This window comes from Pelophylax lessonae, assembly GCF_965119305.1.
Source record: "Pelophylax lessonae genome assembly, chromosome: 5".
Lineage (NCBI taxonomy): Eukaryota > Metazoa > Chordata > Amphibia > Anura > Ranidae > Pelophylax > Pelophylax lessonae.
In genome coordinates, this window is record NC_138772.1 from 335,494,878 (window position 1) to 335,515,582 (window position 20,705).

Sequence of the window (20,705 nt, forward strand, 5' to 3'; positions counted from 1 at the left end):
GCAGAGGGCAGATAAAATAGATACCAGCACTTTCCCAGCATGAGAGGGACAGTCATCCTGTCACAGACAGATAATCAGCAGCTTGGCTCTCTCTGAGCTCACCACACCTGCTTTTCTATTAATACCCTTCTCCTTTTTTCTGCACCCCTCACTGTCTCCCCCATTGGCTGACAGATGCCACAGTGGTAATGGGCTGATGAAGTTTTGCTAATTGATACAGTGTGTAAGTAAATCATTTTTTTCAATAACTTATAGTAATTCTTTTCAGGTGTGCTACTTTAGGCCTGTCTACAGAGCGGAACTCCCAGCTTTCAGCGATTTCACAGGACAACAGAACACTGTTTGAAGCGTCAGCACTAAACCGTGACTTGCACTGCTGAGAGGAACTGATTCTTAACCACTTCTGGACCAGAAGGTTTTACCCCTTAATGACCAGGCCATTTTTTGCAATTCAGCACTGTGTTACTTTAACTGACAATTGCACGGTCCTGCGACGCTGTACCCAAAATATTTGATTTCCTTTTATCCCACAAATAGAGCTTTCTTTTGGTGGTATTTGATCACCTGTGAGATTTTTATTTTTTGCGCTATAAACAAAAAAAAGCTAAAATTTAGAAAAATAAAACAATAGTTTTCACTTTCTGTTATATAACATTCCCAATAAAAAAAAAAATGTAAAAATCTATTTTTTTTATCATTTTAGGCCAATTTGTATTCTGCTACATATTTTTGGTAAAAAAAAAATCCCAACAAGCGTATTTTGATTGGTTTGCGCAAAAGTTATTGTGTCTGTAAACTAGGGGAACAATTTATATCATTTTTATTTATTTATTAATTTTTTTTACTAGTAATGGAGGCGGTCAGTGATTTTTAGTGGGACTGGGACATTGCGGCGAACAGATCGGACCCCTAACTGACATTTTTGACACTTTTGGGGGGACCAGTGACATTACTACAGTCATCAGTGCTAAAAATATGCACTGTTACTGTAATAATGACACTGGCAGGGAAGGGGTTAACCCAGGAGTGAGCAAAGGGTTAAATGTATGCCTAGGGGGTGTTTTCTATCTGTGGGGGGGGGGGGCTTATGGAATCATCACAGAGACCTGTGTTACTAAATAGGAGGAACACAGGAGCCCTGTGATGATTACTGGGAAGAGTACAAAGGTCAGCTGTGTTTACAACGATCGTGGGTGCCTGGCAGCAATCGCGGCTGCCGACCCCGTGCCTCAGCTTCCCTTTGGTGAATGGGTCGCTCCCACGAACAGGTGTGGACATTCGCAAGAACCTGCCGACCTGCTGTCGTATATAGGCAGCGGCTGGTTGGCAAGTGGTTAACCACTTCCCACCCGCCCTATAGCAGATTGACGGCGGGAATGTGGTTGTATTATCCTGACCGGACGTCATATGACAGCGGCGGGATAATACAGCTCTGCAGAGCGGCGATCGGTGATGCAAGGTGTCAGCCTGACACCCTGCATCTCCGATCTCAGTAAAGAGTCTACTGACGTAGGCTCTTTACCACGAGTAAAGGAGCGCCGATCGGAGACTCCCCTGACAGGGGGGGATCGGCACTGGTAATCAGATCATTGATTACCAGTGCAGACCCTCGGGGGGGGGTGCCCCTAGAACCACCAGGGATGCCCACCCATGACCCCAGGGATGCCCACCATGACCCCAGGGATGCCCACTATGGCCACCAGGGATGGCAATCATGGCTCAGGGAGCCCCCCATTGCCCTCTCCATCAGTGCTGCCTGCCAGTGCCCTCCCCATCAGTGCTGCCCACCAGTACCCATCAGTGCCATCTATCAGTGTCACCCACCAGTGCCCATTATTGCCCACCAGTGCCGCCTATCAGTGCTGCCTATCAGTGCCCAGCAGTGCCACCTATCAGTGCCCACCAATGCTGCATATCAGTGCTACCTATCAGTGCCACATATCAGTGCCTATCAGTGCCGCCTATCAGTGCCACCCCATCAGTGCCACCCCATCAGTGCCTCCTCATCAGTGCCTGTCAGTGCAGTCTCATCAGTGCTCATCAGTGCAGGAAAAAACATATTTATTTACAAAATTGTATAACATAAACAAAAAAACTTTTTTTTTTTTCAAACTTTTCGGTCTTTTTTTATTTGTTTAGCAAAAAGGAAAAAACCCAGAGGTGATCAAATACCACCAAAAGAAAGCTCTATTTGTGGGGGGACAATTACATAAATTTGGTGTAGGTACAATGTTGCATGACCGCGCAATTGTCATTCAAAATGCAACAGCGCTAAAAGGGGAAAATTGGCCTGGGCAGGAAGGGGATGAAAGTGCCCGGTATTGAAGTGGTTAAAGGAGGAACTGCTAATGATACCTATTATTTCTTTTTTTTTTTTTTTTTCTTTTTTTTTTTTTATGATACCTATTATTTCTATGATAGCATATATTATTATTATACAGGATTTATATAGCGCCAACAGTTTGCGCAGCGCTTTACAATAAAAAGGGGGACAGCACAATTTACAATACAGTTAAATATAAAAGGAATAGGAGGGCCCTGCTTACAGAGCTTACAATCTAAAGGGAGGGGGAGGGGGTACAAAAGGTAGTGGCTGCGGGGGGATGATCTGATGGAGGGGACTCAAATACAGATCTTAGGTGGAGGTAGGGTAGGCTTCCCTGAATTAGTGTGTTTTCAAGGATCGCCTAAAGGAGGACATGGTAGCAGTTGACCGGACATAATGGGGCAGGGAGTTCCTAGCAACAAATCTACCTCACATGGCGAATCACTGAGGACCAAGACATCAAATAGTTCTCTGTTCTCCTGTGGAAGGTAAATCCCCTGGGGGATCTACATCTTTCAACAGCTTCCCCCTGTGAGAAATAGGAAGACTTTCATTCTTTCCTGAAATGCAAGAATGTTGTTATTAGCCACTGATCAATGCAGAACGTTTGGAGTTTAAGTGATACCCTTTAAATGGCTAAATGAAAGAATATGCAAACGCAACACATTTTTCTTCAGTTTTGGATAAGGTAGGCAATTAGTAAAACCCCTATTTGGATTGTTTTTTCTCTGTCTGTGTCCCATCCAGGAGATTTCTGTATCATTCCTGTCTGAAGGGCACTACTTAACCATTTCAATGCCAAGCATTTTCACCCACTTCCTACCCAGGCCAGTTTTCAGCTTTCAGCGCTGTTTCACTTTGAATGACAATTACGCAGGCATGCTACACTGTACCCATATAAAATTTGTTTTTTGCACATAAAAAGAGCTTTCGTTTAGTGGTATTTATTTACCACTGTTTTTTTTTTTTTTGCTAAATTAATTTTAAAAATTCAGAAAATTGTGAAAAAATACAAACTTTTCTTTGTTACTGTTATAAAATTTTGCAAATAGATTATCTTTCTTCATAAATGTAGGTCAAACTGTATTCTGCTACATCCAAAACAGTGTTTAAAGTGATTGTAAAGATTTTTTTTTTGTTTTTTTGTTTTTTTAAATAACAAACATGTTATACTTACCTGCTCTGTGCAAGGGTTTTGCACAGAGCAGCCCTAATCCTCCTTTTCTGGGGTGCCCAAGCGGCGCTCCTGGCTCCTCCTATTCATTGGGTGTCCCCAAGGAGAGATGCTTTCCATGGGGGCACTCGTGCGGGCACAATCACCAGTCCCGCTGCTGCGTCCATTGACACAGACAGCAGGACTCGGCCCTGCCCCCCGCTCTCGTGTCATTGGATTTGATTGACAGCAGCGGGAGCCAATGGCTCCTGCTGCTATCAATCAATATAATGCGGAACTGAGACAGCGGCTGGAGTTGCTGGGCTTGTGCTCGTCGCTGGAACGATTGGGTTCAGGTAAGAAAAAGGGGGGTCTGGGGAGCTGCAGCACCGAAGGTTTTCTTGAAACTTTACAACTCCTTTAATATTTAGTCTGTAGGAAAGTTATAGAGTCCATAAACTATGGTATAAATATCTGAGATTTATATCTAAAAATTGATCAATACTCATGTACTAACTGTCTTTCTCATTTATTGAGCCCTGAAAACGCCAGGACAATACAAATATCCCCTAAACTACCCCCTTTAGGAAAGTAGACAGTCCAAGGTATTTAGTAAGAGGCATTGTGAGATTTTTTTTAAGTTTTAATTTTTTGTTACATTTTTTTGGAAAATGAATAAATATAAAATGAGCCCCCGTTCACACTAGGGCGACCTGTGAGGCGACCTGGTCGCCGCAGGTCGCCTCCCATAGGAAAGCTGCGGACCCATTCTAATAGGAGCGACACAAGTCGCTCCGACCTAGAAAAAGGGTCCGGAGCTTCTTTGGGGCGACCAGGAGGCGACCGCCATAGACTTCAATGTTATGAAGTCCGTGGCGGCAGCTCCGAGGTCGCGGCGCGCTGCTCGCACCGCGATCTCGGAGGTCGCCCCTGAAAGTAGCGTCGCTCCTATGTGAACCGGCGCTAATGGTTGTGTTTACAAAACAATTCTTTTTTTTTTTTTCTACATATTGCCACCAGTGCAGTACAGCATCATCATATAACTGGTGACAGACAGTATGAAAAAAAAAAAAAATAGTAACAGTTGTTTACAAAAAGACGACAAAGGAAATATGGCCACTGAGGACAGAGAAAAGGCGGAAGTGTTAAATAATTTCTTCTCTTCAGTCTTCACAAAAGAATCGGGGGGCTACACTAACCCAGCTTGTAAGGCCGATCTAAACAACACACCTCAGGAAATACCGCCATGGCTAACAGAAGATAGACTTAAAACTAAACTAAAGAAACTTAACATAAATAAATCACCGGGACCGGATGGCTTACACCCGAGGGTTCTTAAAGAGCTCAGCCAGGTGATTGCCAGACCATTATTCTTGATCTTTAAGGATAGTTTACAGACGGGTATGGTGCCAGCTGATTGGAAAAAAGCCAACGTGGTACCAATATTTAAAAAGGGGCCGAGGTGTATCCCGGGTAACTATAGGCCGGTCAGCCTAACATCTGTAGTCTGCAAGATTTTGGAGGGGATGTTTAGGGACCACATACAAGACGTTAGTAATGAAAATGGTATTATTAGTAGTAATCAGCATGGATTCATGAAAAATCGTTCTTGCCAAACCAATCTATTAACCTTCTATGATGAAGTGAGCTCCCACCTAGATAAAGGTAATCCTGTGGATGTGGTGTATCTGGACTTTGCAAAGGCCTTTGACACCGTTCCCCACAAACGCTTACTGTACAAACTAAGGAAGGTAGGTATGGACCATAAGGTGAGTACCTGGATAGAGAACTGGCTCCAGGGGAGAGTCCAGAGGGTGATGATTAATGGGGAGTACTCGGATTGGGCGGGTGTGGAAAGTGGGGTCCCCCAGGGTTCGGTCCTGGGACCAATCCTGTTTAATTTATTCATAAATGATCTAGAGGAGGGGATATCTAGTACAATCTCAGTATTTGCGGATGATACTAAACTAAGCATGCCATTATCTTCTGGGCAGGATGTGGAAACCTTACAAGCGGACCTGAACAAAATAACGGGGTGGGCAACTATATGGCAGATGAGGTTTAATGTTGAAAAATGTAAAGTAATGCACTTGGGGGCCAGAAACCAGAAGGCAAGCTACTCACTAGAGGGGGAACCTCTGGGTGAGTCTAGGATGGAAAAAGACTTGGGGGTACTGGTAGACAACAGGCTTGGCAGTGGCATGCAATGCCAAGCCGCTGCAAGCAAAGCCAACAGAATACTGGGATGTATAAAAAAGGGGATTCACTCCAAAAATAAAGAGATTATTCTCCCACTCTACAAGACTCTGGTCCGGCCACATCTGGAGTATGCTGTCCAGTTCTGGGCACCGGTCCTCAGGAAGGATGTGCTGGAATTGGAAAGAGTCCAGAGAAGGGCAACAAAAATAATTAGGGGAATGGAGGACATCAGCTATGAGGAAAGACTACAAGCACTGAACTTATTCTCTCTGGAGAAGAGACGATTGAGGGGGGATATGATATCAATGTACAAATACTGTACTGGCAACCCTAGCATAAAGAACAAACTATTAAGAGTAAGGGAATACAATAAGACACGTGGCCACTCACTAAAACTAGAGGAAAGGCGGTTTAACCTTAAAATGCGTAAGGGGTTCTTCACTGTAAGAGCGGTAAGGATGTGGAATTCTCTTCCACAAGCAGTCGTATCAGCAGGGAGCATCGATAGTTTCAAAAAACTATTAGATGGGCACCTTAGAGACCACAACATACAGGGGTATACAATGTACGGTTAACAGCAAACACACACGCACATCATAGGTTGAACTGGATGGACTGATGTATTTTTTCAACCTCAATAACTATGTAACTATGTAACTATGTAATTTGTTTTTCTTTTTTTTATGATTTTTTTTTTTTTAACACACTGTGACCAGAGTAATACAGTGTTACCATCGTAACTTTGTACTTTTCTAGGGAAGTAATCGGGATTTTTTTTTTTTTTACACATTATGATTGCTTATACCAGTGAATTTCACTGTTATAAGGAACCATTTTTACTGCATGAAATTGATTCATTCATTGTGTATTGTTGTGATTAGCTGTGATTGGCCCTGTCTGTACAATGTGATCACTTTGACCAATTAAAGATAGCAACACAATTGTACACAATGAATGGCATGAAAGGAAGCCATCCATTGTTTACAATTTTCATATGAACTACTGTGACTGGTCACAGTAATCACATGGTACCGGCAGAGGCCCAGTACAGTGATTTGTCATCGACTGTGTCCAGTGGACACAGCCAGTGATAGATCGCGCCGCAGAGCAGCCCATGGGCTGTGCGCCAGGCTCGTTCCTGGAGAAAGTCAAATGATGTCCACCCGGAATGATGAAAGCCTATTGTCAAATGACGGCTGAACGGAAAGTGGTTAAATTGGATTTCAAGTCTAGAACTAACTAAGCTTAAAATGGCTGCCACACCCCTTCTATTCAAACTACAATGTAGAAGGAAGAAGCTTATACTTACCTATTCTCAGAGCTCTCTTGTGCAGTCACCCAGTTGCCAGCTTCAGGGGAGAGGAGAGAGGACCACCAACACCAGCAATGTCTGTGCGGTGATGTCACCTATATGCTTACTATAGAGCAGGCATGTCCAACCTGCGGCACGGGGGCCCCCTGACAATTTTTATTTTTTTTTTGCTATGGGAGGAAGGAAGTCGAGTTGGGGGCACAGCCACAGCGGCTTCCAACTAACTGTAGGCAGAGGCTGCCTCAGAGGGGATCATCCACTAGTTGTGTTAAATTAGTGCTGGTGGGGGGGCACAGCAGCGCGGGAAGGGTGTGGCGGCATTTTATTACTTATATACCTTAACTATAGTATATACTGTATTTTATATGCGGCCCGAGAAAATTTCTCTACACTCAATGTGGCCCAAAGAAGCCAAAAGGTAGGACACCCATGCTATACAGCATCCATTGTCGGCTGTCCCTCCTCTTTTCTGAAGCTGGGAGCTGATCATGTGACCTGACCAGAGCACAGCATCCTCAGAATAGGTAAGTAAAGTTGGCTTTAAACACTTCAATATTGGGCACTTTCACCCCTTCCTGAACAGGCCAATTTTCAGCTTTCAGTGCCGTTGCACTAAATTGACAATTGTACGGTCATGTGACATGACTGTACCCAAATGAAATTGTTACCCCTTTTTTGAGACAGAGACACAGCGGTCACAGAACGTGTCAGTGGCGCTCCCTAGGGAGCGTGTAGGGGGTGGGGGTTCTGGGAGGACATCCAGAACTGAAAGCTGTCTTTTGGCTACAGCTTAGTTGGGAAGAGGATAAATTCAGGTCATGGGTAATCCCTAGTGAGACTGATTAAAGGGAAGTGTGCCCCAGGAAATGTGCATCTCTTTCTACCGGCGTCTCATTACTCCCGGCGTGCAACTTCATTCAGGAGGTGTGTAAGCACTGATAGTGTTGGCTTTTCCTCCTTGAGCGTGGAGTCAGTGGAGCCATCCCAGAGCTGCAGCGTGCATCCCATCCAGCCTGGGTGGGCCTCCCTAGCACTCCTGAGGCTCAGAGTGGACCTGTGGTCACATCAGCTGCCAGTACTCCACACTACATGCTCTCTCCATCATATTTGTGAGTGCATATTGGCATTTTTCAATTATTAAATCGTTTTATTCACTTTCTGCACTACGCTGGGTTTCTCTGTCTTACTCTTATTCAGAATACTGCAGGTATTGAACCATATCTCTTCGAGTAACGTTATTGTCTTGTTGATTGTTTGTATAAGTACACTTGCTAATCATTTCTCCTTTTAGGCTATGCTTGGCCTAATAAATTCTTTGAAATACCGCAAGGTGTATCAGTAAGTGCTGGGTAAGGGAGATGTGCAGAGAAATCACAAAACAATTCAGGGGCTCCTCTGAGGGTAGCGCTACACACTTATGTCCAGGAGTGGGTTTAGGGCTCTTTCACACAGTATATCCGTCGGACGGACTCTGTTGATCTCAGCGGGGGATCGATCCGCCGATCCCCCGCTGAGCGGGAGGATGACAGCTGTTCTCAGCGCTGTGTGCGGAGGCACAGCTGTCTGTTCCCCATACATCTCTATGGGGAAATCGGATGGGAACGGACTGTATGAATCACTCCCCTAGGCCCACATTTAACCCCTTAATCACCCACAGTGTTAACCCCTTCCCTGCTAGTGTCATTATTACAGTAACAGTGCATATTTTTAGCACTGATTACTGTAGTAATGTCACTGGTCCCCCCAAAAGTGTCAAAAATTTCAGTTAGGGGTCTGATCTGTCTGCCGCAATGTCGCAGTCCCACAAAAAATCGCAGATCGCCGCCATTACTAGTAAAACAAAAAAAAACATAAAAAATTACATAAATCTTTTCTGTAGTTAGTAGATGCGATAACTTTTGCACAAAATATGCCTATTGTGATTTTTTTTTACCAAAAATATGTAGCAGAAAACAAATTGGCCTAAAATGTTAAAACATTTTGATTTTTACATTTTTTTTTGGAATGTTATATAGCAGAAAGTGAAAGTTATTGTTCTTTTTTCAGAATTGTCACTCTTTTTTTGTTTATGTGGGAAAAAAGGACATCAATTTTATTTGGGTACAGCGTCGCATGATCGCACAATTGTCTGTTAAATTAATACAGTGCCGAGTCCCAAAAAATGGCCTGGTCATTATGGGGGCAAATCCTTCTGGTCCAGAAGTGGTTAAAATTATAGGCTGATCATTTCTTTGTCAGTGGGTAAACATACAAAATCAGCAGGGGATTAAATAATTTTTTCCATCACTGTACTGCTTGGAAGCACTGCAGATGGTAACACCTGGATATGGAAGGTACTAGTAAAAAGTGTAAAACTTTCCAAGGTCCCAACTACCCTGCCACCCCCGGCTGTTTTTTTCTCAGTGGTAGACTTTAGATTCTGCTGTTTTTAAAGTGAAAAAGTTACTGTAAAGTGGTTGTAAATCTCAGACATGAAATATTAATAAAGCATATCTTTCTATAATTTGTACTTGTTTCAATTAAGAGCACATCCCAACCCCCTTTGCCAGTACATACAGTCTCTGCTGAAGGTGCCGGAACTGCGTTCCCCCGCGTTCCTGCTGAAAAAACCCTGGTGTCTTATAACGACAAAAATAGTCATTTATGCAGTGCTATTTATCAATGGCATTGAGCAGTTCTGTATCTTAGGATTGCTATCATTGGTCATAGAGAGACCAATCACAGTGATCGCATGATGTAAACAGTGTAAACCCTCCCCTTCCTCTTACAATGAAGGAAGGGGAAGAAACAGGAACTAATGAATAGGTTGACTCATGCATTAATTCCTTAACACAGTACGATCATTATTGTTCTGTACATTAGGATTGCTATTTTTTTCATAGAGAGACTAATCCCAGTGATCACATGATGTAAACCGTGTGTGTTTACATCTGTGAAACTTCCCCTTCCTCTTATAATGGAAGAAGTGGAAGAAACAAGAATTAATGTATAGGTTGACTCATTCATTAATTCCTTAACACAGTACGATCAGGAATACAGCAGCTGCATAAAAGTAAATGTAATATTTAACCTTTCTGGACCCTTTATGGATCTTGCCTTGTGCAGTGGTCCAAATCATTTGGTGGAGGGGGAATTATGGTGGGGGGTGGTTTTTCAGGGGTTGAGCTTGGTCCCTTAGTTCCAGGGAAGGGAACTCTTAAGATGTCAGCATATGAAGACATTTTGGAAAATGTCATGCTCCCAACTTTGCTCCCTTCCTGTTCCAACATGAGGTAAGGTCCATAAAGACATGGATGAGCAAGTTTGGGGTGGAGGAATTTAACTGGCTAGCACAGAGTCCTGACCTCAACCCGACAGAACACCTTTGGGTTGAACTAGACCACAGACTGCAGAAGCCAACATCAGTGCCAGACCTCACAAATGTGCTTCTGGAAGAATGGTCAAACATTCCCATAGACACACTCCTAAACCTTCCCAGAAGAAGTGAAGCTGTTATTGCTGCAAAGGGTGGGCCAACTCAATATTGAACCCTACAGACTAAGACTGGGATGCCATTAAAGTTCAAGTGCATGTAAAGGCAGGTGTCCCAATACTTTTGACAATATAGTGTATATAAATATTTAAAAACGTGGCTAATTGATATAACCAAAAGAAAGCGCTGGCTCTCAAAAGATTATATAAAATGAATCTGAATACAATGTTTCATGACCGATTTAATTGCATATCAAACTGTCATAGCAGCAAAAACTGAAAAAAAATGGCCTAGTAATAAAGGTAACACAGGCTGGTACTCTAGAAGTTAAAGTGTACCTGAAGCCTAAACTTTTTTTAATTTCGGATCGAGTGGTGATGGGTTGAAATTGCTATCAGGTTTTTATTGCTGTCTGTGTCCCGCTCGAGAGATGTACTTTCTCTATTTACCTGCACAATGGAAATTGCATGGGTTTTTTTTGCTGGTGACAACTAAGGACAGTTTTCCATACATTTGAAAACTTTCTTCTTACTACCTGTTGTGTTGTACAGGACAAGTGAAAGTAAATTGTTGGTTTTTTTTATATGTATTCAGACTTTTTTTCTTTATTTTCTCTTAATGATCATAGCAGCACCCCAGTTATTGTCTTAGGGTGACAACGCTTACCTACTGTGCTATATCTATGAAGAAGCAGTGTTGTCCTAATAAAACAGAAAGTGTATTCAGACTACAAAATCCCCCCTTCCTTTTCTGCATAATGTAGGGGTGATTTTTCAGTGGTCCACACAGAGAGAGAGAAGAGACAGGAAAAATGCTAAAGGATACAGTGCAAATGCGAAGGACACATCGACAGGTATTTTTTTAACACTTATAAAACAGATGTATTATAATATTTGCATTCAGTAGCATATTCAACACACTAAAAGGGAGTGAATAAGAACATTCAATGTTAGGGTTTACACACACTTGCTAATACAGATGCAAGCTTTCAAAACATGTTAGGTTTCTTAGAAAACTGTGATAATGATACAGATCTTCTAAAACAATTTTGCCATTTTAAAAAGACTAAAAAAGATCATTACAAAATACAGTCACTGGCCACTTTATTAAGTACACCTGTTAAATTGCATGGTAACACTAATTGCCAATCAGCCAATCACATGGCAGCAACTCAACGCATTTAGGCATCTAAACGTGGTGAAGAAGACTTGCTGAAGTTCAAACTGAGCATCAGCATGGGGAACAACGGGAATTTAAGTGACTTTCAACGTGGTATGGTTGTTGGTGCAAGGCGGGCTGGTCTGAGTATTTCCAAAAAATGCTAATCTACTGGGATTTCCATGCACAACCATCTCTAGGGTTTACAGAGAATGGTCCAAAAAAGAGAAAATATCCAGTGAGCAGCAGTTGTGTGGAGGAAAATGCCTTGTTGAGGTCAGAGGAGAATGGGCAGACTGGTTTGAGATGATAAAAAAGGCAACAATAACTCAAATAACCACTCGTTACAACCAAGGTATGCAGAATAACATCTCTGAACGCACAACACATCGAGCTTGAAGCAGATGGGCTAAAGCAGCAGAAGACCACACCGGGTGCCACTCCTGTCAGCTAAGAACAGGAAACTAAAGCCCCGTACACACGAGTAGAAATTTGGCCGGGAATTTTCGTCCGACGACCGATCTGCCGATTTTCGGCTGGTTAGTATGGTGCTTCCGACAACCAACTCCGACTTTTCGGCCAAAAAAATCCTGGTGTGCAGGCTATATAATTTTTGTCGACCGTCAAAACACGTCCGATTTTCGTCTCATTAGTACAGATTTCGATGGGGAAAAATCTTATGAGCAAGACTAGGCATGCTCAGAGATGAAAGAACACAAAGAAAGCAATCCAACACCTGACATCACTTCTGAAGCAAAATTCTGTCGTGCGGGAAAATTCGTGTGCAGTCTACAGCACATTCCAAACAACAGACACCACTCTGGACAAAAGATGGATGACCAGTCGGCGGAAATTCGGTGCGTGTGTACGAGGCTTTAGGCTATAATTTCCACAGGCTCACCAAAATTGGACAATAGAAGATTGGAAAAATGTCGCCTGGTCTGATGAGTCTCGATTTCAGCTGAGACATTCAGATGGTAGGGTCAAAATTTAGCGTAAACAACATAAAAGCATGGATCTATCCTGCCTTGCATAAAAGGTTCAGGCTGGTGGTGGGGGTGTAATGGTTTGAGGGATATCTTCTTTGCACACTTTGGGCTCGTTAGTACCTATTGAGCATCGTCTAAACACCACGGCCTACCTGAGTATTGTTACTGACCATGTCCATCCCTTTATAACTACAGTGTACCCATCTTCTGATGGCTCCTTCCAGCAGGATAATGCACCATGTCACAAAGCTCAAATCATCTCACCATTGGGTTCTTGAACATGACAATGAGTTCACTGTACTCCAATGGCCTCCATAGTCACCAGATCTCAATCCAATAGAGCACCTTTGGAATGTGGTGGATTAGGAGATTCTCATCATGGAAGGGCAGCCCACAAATCTGCAGCAACTGTGTGATGCTATCATGTCAATATGGATCAAAATCTATGAGGAGAGTTTCCAACACCTTGTTAAATCTATGCCACAAAGAATTAAGGCAAAATTGGGTCCAACCCGGTACTAGCAAAGTGTATATAATAAAGTGGCCAGTGAGTATGTATATACAGTAAGTTGTTTGTGGTAAAATTGAAAATGCCATCGCAAGGAGAAGGTCTCTGCTGTCTGTTAGCCGAATTCCTATATATATTTATATTACAGAGTATTAACTAAACATCTGTTCATTCCATTGTTATTTGATGTAAGATTCCTTTGACTGGAAATAGGATAAATTAACAATAGCATGCTGCAAAGCTCCTCCTAATTTTTAGTTAACTTACCACAGCATGGTTCAGCCATAGTGGAATGACTTTATCCAGACCTTCAGGATAGACCAACTGCCTGTCATATGTATACAATGCCCAGAAGGATAAAAATACAAACTGCAATCAAAGAAAAAATAATGTATGAGAGGGACAGTTAATACTTTCAGCTTTCACAATATAAACCAGTTTATGAGCTTTGAAAATTGCCAAATGTGAATGTTATTCAATGCCACATATTGGACTAAAAATTAATAAAAAGTCAGTGCACAATTATTGATTGCTCCTGTGCAATTACAGTGCTATTACAGCCTTCAAGAACATGAGTTTGCCAGAATCAATGTTGGATTAGGCTCAGCTGAAGATATATGGGATTATGAACTTCGTCTGGGAAATATCAGTATATTATAAAACACTGCATAGTTATAAATGCATGAAGCCAAAGCTCTTGTGTCTCTATTTTTGTTAATTACTGTACACGTGTAGCGTAACTGAGGCGACCTTTCATATCACTTTATTTTATGATAAGCGTTAGTCCACAAATATTTATTAAAAATATATAGAATAACTTTATATATATATATATATATATATATATATATATATATATATATATATATAAAATATATATATATATAAAATATATATTTTAATCTGGCAGAAACTGGCAATGAAATGAATACTAATTTACAAAAAATGTAATCTGACATAGATAGAAATAATTACAGATAAGATGACAATGTAAGTCCTACATATATATTGACAGTGACAAACGCTGACAGCCTTACATTGACAGTTATATTGAAAAGACGTTCTAACAATTCTTTCTGCAGTTGAAAAATGTGGACACTGGCAGTATCATACTTATCAAAAGTGTGGCTCATTTTTAAAAAGTGATGTATTTTTGTTCCAGTTTTTTGAGAAACGCATCTTTCAGGGATGATTGGTACTGCATATAAAACAACTCTAAAATGCCCTGCATTAAATGAAAAGTGTGAATGGGATCCAGCACATACAGATGCATTTCAAAAATTTAGAATATCATCAAAAAGTAAATTTATTTCAGTAATTCACGTCAAAATAGATTGCCATATATTATAAAGATTTATTACACACAGTGATACATTTCAAGCATTTCTTTCTTTTACTTTTGATGATTATGGCTTACAGCTAGTGAAAACCCAAAATTCAGTATCTCAGAAAATTAGAATATTGGGAAAAATGTAAATATTGTAGACTAATGGTGTCACACTCTAATCAAATAATTAACTCAAAACACCTGTAAAGGTTTCCTGAGCCTTTAAATCAGGGGTGGGGAACCTTTTTTCTGCCAAGGGCCATTTGGGTATTTATAAAATCCTTCGGGGGCCGTACAAAATTATCAACTTAAAAATGTGTCTGTTATATTTGGTCAAACATTTATTTAACTCACACCTAATGTGATGGCTGCAACTGCTTCCCTTTGGTGAGGTGTGTGATGTTAGCTGGTATTAATGAGGTTGCTATTCACAACTGGCTTTCCAGGTTTGCGTTGGTCAGTCTGGAGCGCAGTCGAGCCTTTGTGGTGGTAGGTTTTGAAAAAGAACTGCTGATGGGTACTGCTGGTTGGTACTGCTGGTGGGTACAGCTGGCTGGTACTGCTAGCTGGTACTGCTGGTCTTGTACTGTGCTGTGGGTACTGCTGGCTGGTACTGCTGTGGGTACTGCTAACTGGTACTGCTGGCTCAGGCTATTACTGTTGTGGGTAATGCTGACTCAGGCTGGTACTTTGCTGTAGGTACTGCTGGCTGGTACTGCTGTGGGTACTGCTGGCATTGTGCTGTGGGTACTGCTGGCTGGTACTGCTGGCTCAGGCTGGTACTACTGGCTAGTACTGCTGGCTGGTACTGCTGGCTCAGGCTGGTACTGCTGTGGGTTCTGCTGGCTGGTATTGCTGTGGGTACGGCTGAGAGACACAGACTCAGCTGCATGGGGGGCCGGACCAGATGACTTAGTGGGCCGCATACGGCCCCGGTCCGTAGGTTCCCCACCCCTGCTTTAAATGGTCTCTTAGTCTGGTTCAGTAGGTTACACTATCATGGAGAAGACTGCTGACTTGACAATTGTTCACAAGACAGTCATTAACAACCTCACAAAAGGTCATTGCTAAAGAAGCTGGCTGTTCACAGAGTGCTGTATCCAAGCATATTAATGGAAAGTTTAGTGGAAGGAAAAAGTGTGGTAGAAAAACAAAAAACAGGAATAACTGCGGCCTTTAGAGGATTTTGAAGCAAAGACCATTCAAGAATTTGAGGGAGATTTACAAGGAGGTGACTACAGCTGGTGTCAGTGCTTCAAGAGCCACGACACACAGAAGTATCAAGGACATGGGCTACAACTGTCGTATTCTTTTTGTCAAGCCATACTTGAACCAGGGACAATGTCAGAAGCTCTTACCTGGGCTAAGGAGAAAAAGGACTTGACTGTTGCTCAGTGGTCCAAAGTCCTCTTTTCCAATTAAAGTAAAGTTTGCATTTCATTTGGAAATCAAGGTCACAGAGTCTGGAGGAAGAGTAGAGAGGCACATAATCCAAGTTGCATGAGGTCCAGTGTGAAGTTTCCACAGTCAGTGATGATTTGGGGAGCCATGTCATCTGCTGGTGTTGGTCCACTGTGTTTTATCAAGTCCAAAGTCAGCGCATCCCTCTACCTGAAAATTCAATAGAACTTCATGCTTTCCTCTGCTGACCAGCTTTATGGTGATGGTCCCAATACCTGCTTTAATGATCATGGTATCACTGTCCTTGAAGGCCAAAAAACGTTCCTGACCTAAACCCCAAAGAAAATCTGTGGGGTATTGTCAAGAAGAAGATGAGAGACACCAGACCCAACAATGCAGATGAGCTGAAAGCCACTATCAAAGCAACCTGGGCTTCCATAACACCTCAGTAGTGCCACAGGCTGATCACCTCTATGCCACGCCGCATTGATGCAGTAATTCATGCAAAAGGAGCCCTGACCAAGTATTGAGTGCATACTATACTGTACATGGACATACTTTTCCGTAAGCCAACATTTCTGTTTTAAAAATCTTTTTTTTTTATTGATCTTATGTAATATTCTAATTTTCCGAGATACTGAATTCTGGTTTTCCAGTAGCTGTAAGCCATATTCATCAAAATTATAAGAAATAAATGCTTGAAATATATCACTCTGTGTGTATTGAATCTATATAATATATGAGTTTCACTTTTTGAACTGAATTACTGAAATAAATTATCTTTTTGATGATATTCTAATTATTTGACATGCTCCTGTATTTATTATAAATTATCTATGTCTGTATTTGCAACACTAGCACTTCTTGATGGGTGACTTGTGCAGTATGTTGCTGAAGTTGGGGGAAGGTAGAGGGGAGACACTGAAACATACCAGCCACATAAATGAATAATAACAGCTTTGGGTATAACTAGTAACTATGGTAGGGAAATTGAAGTGCAAGCTTTTCTGACAAACTGTATGAAGTAAAATGTCCTTTATACCCTGAAAGGCTTTGCAGATTATGCTGAATGTTCAAAAATGAATGGCTAAATTATAGCATATGCAAATGTGATGAGGATACTGGGGTTTAGTTTGTGTACCTACACCGATTAGCCATAACATTATGACCATTAAGAGGTAAAATTAATAATATTGATTGTCTTCTTACAATGAAACCTGAAAGTGGTTGGGATATTTTAGGCAGCAAGTATTTATATGTTGTCCATGAAATTGATGTGTTGGAAGCAAAAAAAACTGGACAAGCATATGGATTTGAGTGACTTTAACAGGGGCCAAACTGTAAGGTTAGATGATTGGGTCAAAGTAAGAGCAAAACTGCAGCTATTGTGAAGTGTTTCCAGTCTGCAGTGATCAGAACCTACCAAAAGTGGTCCAAGGAAGAAGAACCAGTGAACTGGCAACAGGGTCATGGGTGTCCAAGACTGATAGATGTATGTGGGAAGCTAAGGCTGGCCAGTGTAGTCCAAACCATTAGAAGAGCTCCTATATCTCAAATTTTCGATGCTGGTTCCAATAGAAAGGTGTCATAACACACAGTACATCCCAGTTTTCTGCAATATGTTATAGGCCATGTAGCCGCAGACCAATCAGGGTGCCCATACTGATGCATGTCCACAGCCATAAGAACCTACAATGGACACATGAACATCATAACTGGACTACGGAGCAATGGAAGAAGGTGGCCTGGCCTGATGAATGACATTTTCTTTTACATCTTGTGGATGAATGAGTGTGTGTGTGTCCCTTACCTGGGGAATAGATAGCACCAGGATGCACTATGAAAAAAAGGCAAGTAGACAGAGGCTTAAAGAATGTGGTTGTATCTTTTTCTTAGTTTTGCCATTCAACATTTTACAGCCATATAAAATTTTGCAAAAATAGAGTTTAAGTTTGAAATAAAACAAGGATTTTATATAGTCGCTGGTGGTAAAAGGACATGTTCCTATTAGCACACTTCTCATAAATGATCCCCATTTGTGTGGATGAGTAAGGGCACTAGAGAGATATAATTCATTTTAAAGACCGAAATTAGGCTGAGGCAAGAAACGCACCTATGGTGAATAAAATGCCCTGTCTCAAGGTATTTTTCACCATAGTAAACTACACCTAGACTGTATGTAGGGGCATTCAGATGAATGTACTATCAGTTGATGAATTAAGTTGACTTCTGACCAGAGCTAAACCCGCTGCTATGCTGTTGTTGGCCAAATTACCATGATGGAAAATGCCACAAGTACACTTCTTTAGGTGTGTTTGTCACAAATTCATCTTCATTTTTCCTGTTATGGGGAATAAAATCTCATCAGTAACTTTTATTATTGACTTGGAGCGATAAGCGAGAAGTTCTCAGTGACAAACCAAGATATCAGTACACAAGCTCAGTGGACTGCATTTTGATTGACACTGATGCTAATCCCACCAGGAAAACACTTTACACATTATAAGATTTAAACTTACAGTTGATGCTGGAAAAGCCAGAACAGAGAAGATAAGGTCCCTGCAATAGATAACGAACTTTACTAATTTAATTCCTCTTATTGGAAGCAGGAGATCCGTCAAGAAGGAGACAGCATAAAATAGAGTCTGCAAAACCTAAGACATAAATATATTACATGTAAGTGCAAAACCTGAAGGTCACTTTTTCATAGTTCTACTGATTACAGTTAAGTAATTTGCTGTATGTTAACCAGAATCAGTATCTAGTGTATGATTGATTAAATCATTAATGAAACCATTTTAAAAATCACCACCATAAACTTATATTCTTCATTATAGTCATCATTATCTTCATCACAAAAATGTGATGATATTGTTTTTAAGTTTGTATGTGTTATAGCCCCTGTCAGATTTCATTTGCTTGTCTATATCCCCACTGGATAGTTTCTTCCTCTCAATTGTCACCAGAACAGAAAGTGATTGTAAATCCAAAATGTTACAGCTCTCACAAGAATTGAAGGTAAAGGGACAGCCTCCACTGGGGACCCACGTTTTGGTGACAACTGTATAACAGAGGATGACGTAATTTTTCTCAATTTGGAAAAGGTCTATCCATTGCATTCTCTAAAGCAAACAAAAAATGTTTTGTCTAGTGCAGCCTTTACTCAACTTGTTTTACATAGAAGAACCCTTGAACTAACTTTTGTGGGCTCAGGGCACCCTGCTTATAATTTTTTATATCTAAAGCTCACAGTATTACATTAGTGTGATGGTCACTGGGGAGAAAATTCCTTACATTGGTGATCATTGAGATTAATCCCACCTTACAGATAGCTAACAAGGTTATTGGTGTCAGCGGTTACTTATCTGAGAGGCAGAAATTGCTCACTGTTCAAGGAACCCCTAGCAAGCTCTGGAGGAATCCTAAGGTTCTGTGGAACCCTGGTTGAGAAAGTCTGGTCTAGAGATACACTTTAAGTCACTAATTAAACAATATAAGTGTGTATATAACCTAGCCTTAAAATATATATATATAGGTATTGGTTTTGCACCAACAAACACAGTAGCAGTTGCTTATTTAAATACCAGAAAATGTGTTGTACTGTAGAAAGTAAACAGCCTCAAATTATTCCCAGCCTTCGAAAGAAAATGTGAATAAATGACCCAGTTAAAATAAAACTAACTTTTGGCGCTTTTCCACTGCATGGAACCAAACGGTTCGGCTCGTTTTTGTGCTTTTCCACTGCTGGTGCCGCATGGTACGGTGTAGGAACGGTTCGGTGCGGTACGGTACGGTGGCGCTTTTCCACTACATGGAACCGAATGGTACGGCTCGCTTAAACAGTACCACCTCAGTTGTGGTTCCAACAGGGCCATACCGGTACCATATCCCACAATCCTTTGCATGCAGCCTTGACTGTTTGTCACTACTAGACACTGATTGGTCAGAGAATCATTGTTATGCCACTCACTGACTTTAGTACTACTTTAGTGGAAAAGCAAACCATACCAAACCGTACCGAACCGTTCCAACACCGTACCACGCGGTACCGTGCAGTGGAAAACCAAACCGAGTCAAGCAGGGCCAAGCAGGGCCGAGTAGAGCCGAGCGGGTACTTGCAGTGGAAAAGTGCCAATAGTGGGCTCTAGAATAAAAGGGATTAGGATCTACTAACCAATACAAATATTGGGTGATGATACAAAGACCATGCACAGTCCCTATTGGAAAAGTCAACTCGGGAACTGTGCATTACTTGATTATCATATTCCACTGTCAGATAGGAGAGTGGACAATTGTCACATCCCTCCTAATTTTTACCTTTAAATGAACAGGCATAATTCTGTTTCCTGTAAAATTGTTTGAGGAAGTGAATTAAAACATAAACTAAGAACACAGTGTTTAACTTTCACGTGACTTATAAAGGGGGAGGGCATTCACTCGATGTATCATTAAGTACATTTTGCAGTGAGATTAACCTGCATATCTGTAGGGTTAGGTAACCACGGACTAATTTTCTTTTGGCATTTTTTGCACGTACAGTACATCACATATTTGAGTACCACATTTATTTGCAATTGTACCAACTGTGGTGAAAAAGCATTGCAGTACAACTTGCAAAAATTCTCTATGGGGATCCGCTGTCATAAGTGTAGAATCAAACTATTTAATTTTTTATGAATAAAAAAAAAAGGAGCATTAAAAAAACTACCATTCAAGTATACTGGTATTAAAAATGTATAAGTTCATATTAAACTAAAAAAGTCGGTGCTGTACTTTAAAGCTGAATTCCAGGCAAACAGCTAAATACACTGCAAGTGTTAAACGCTCATTAAGAATAGGAGTGGAGGAATAAGGTGTAAT

General features: G+C 41.3%; 1 protein-coding gene across 1 annotated transcript in view; it reads right to left on the reverse strand.

Moving 5' to 3' along the window:
* The window catches only part of ADTRP (androgen dependent TFPI regulating protein), a 64,930-nt gene that overhangs the window by 36,148 nt on the left and 8,077 nt on the right, over positions 1–20,705 (reverse strand). Inside the window, exons 2-3 of the mRNA XM_082259872.1 lie at positions 18,365–18,499; positions 13,385–13,486 (exon numbers count right to left, since the gene is read on the reverse strand). Of these exons, the coding sequence (XP_082115998.1) occupies positions 13,385–13,486; positions 18,365–18,499 (237 nt within the window). The remainder of the gene's footprint in view (positions 1–13,384; positions 13,487–18,364; positions 18,500–20,705) is intronic.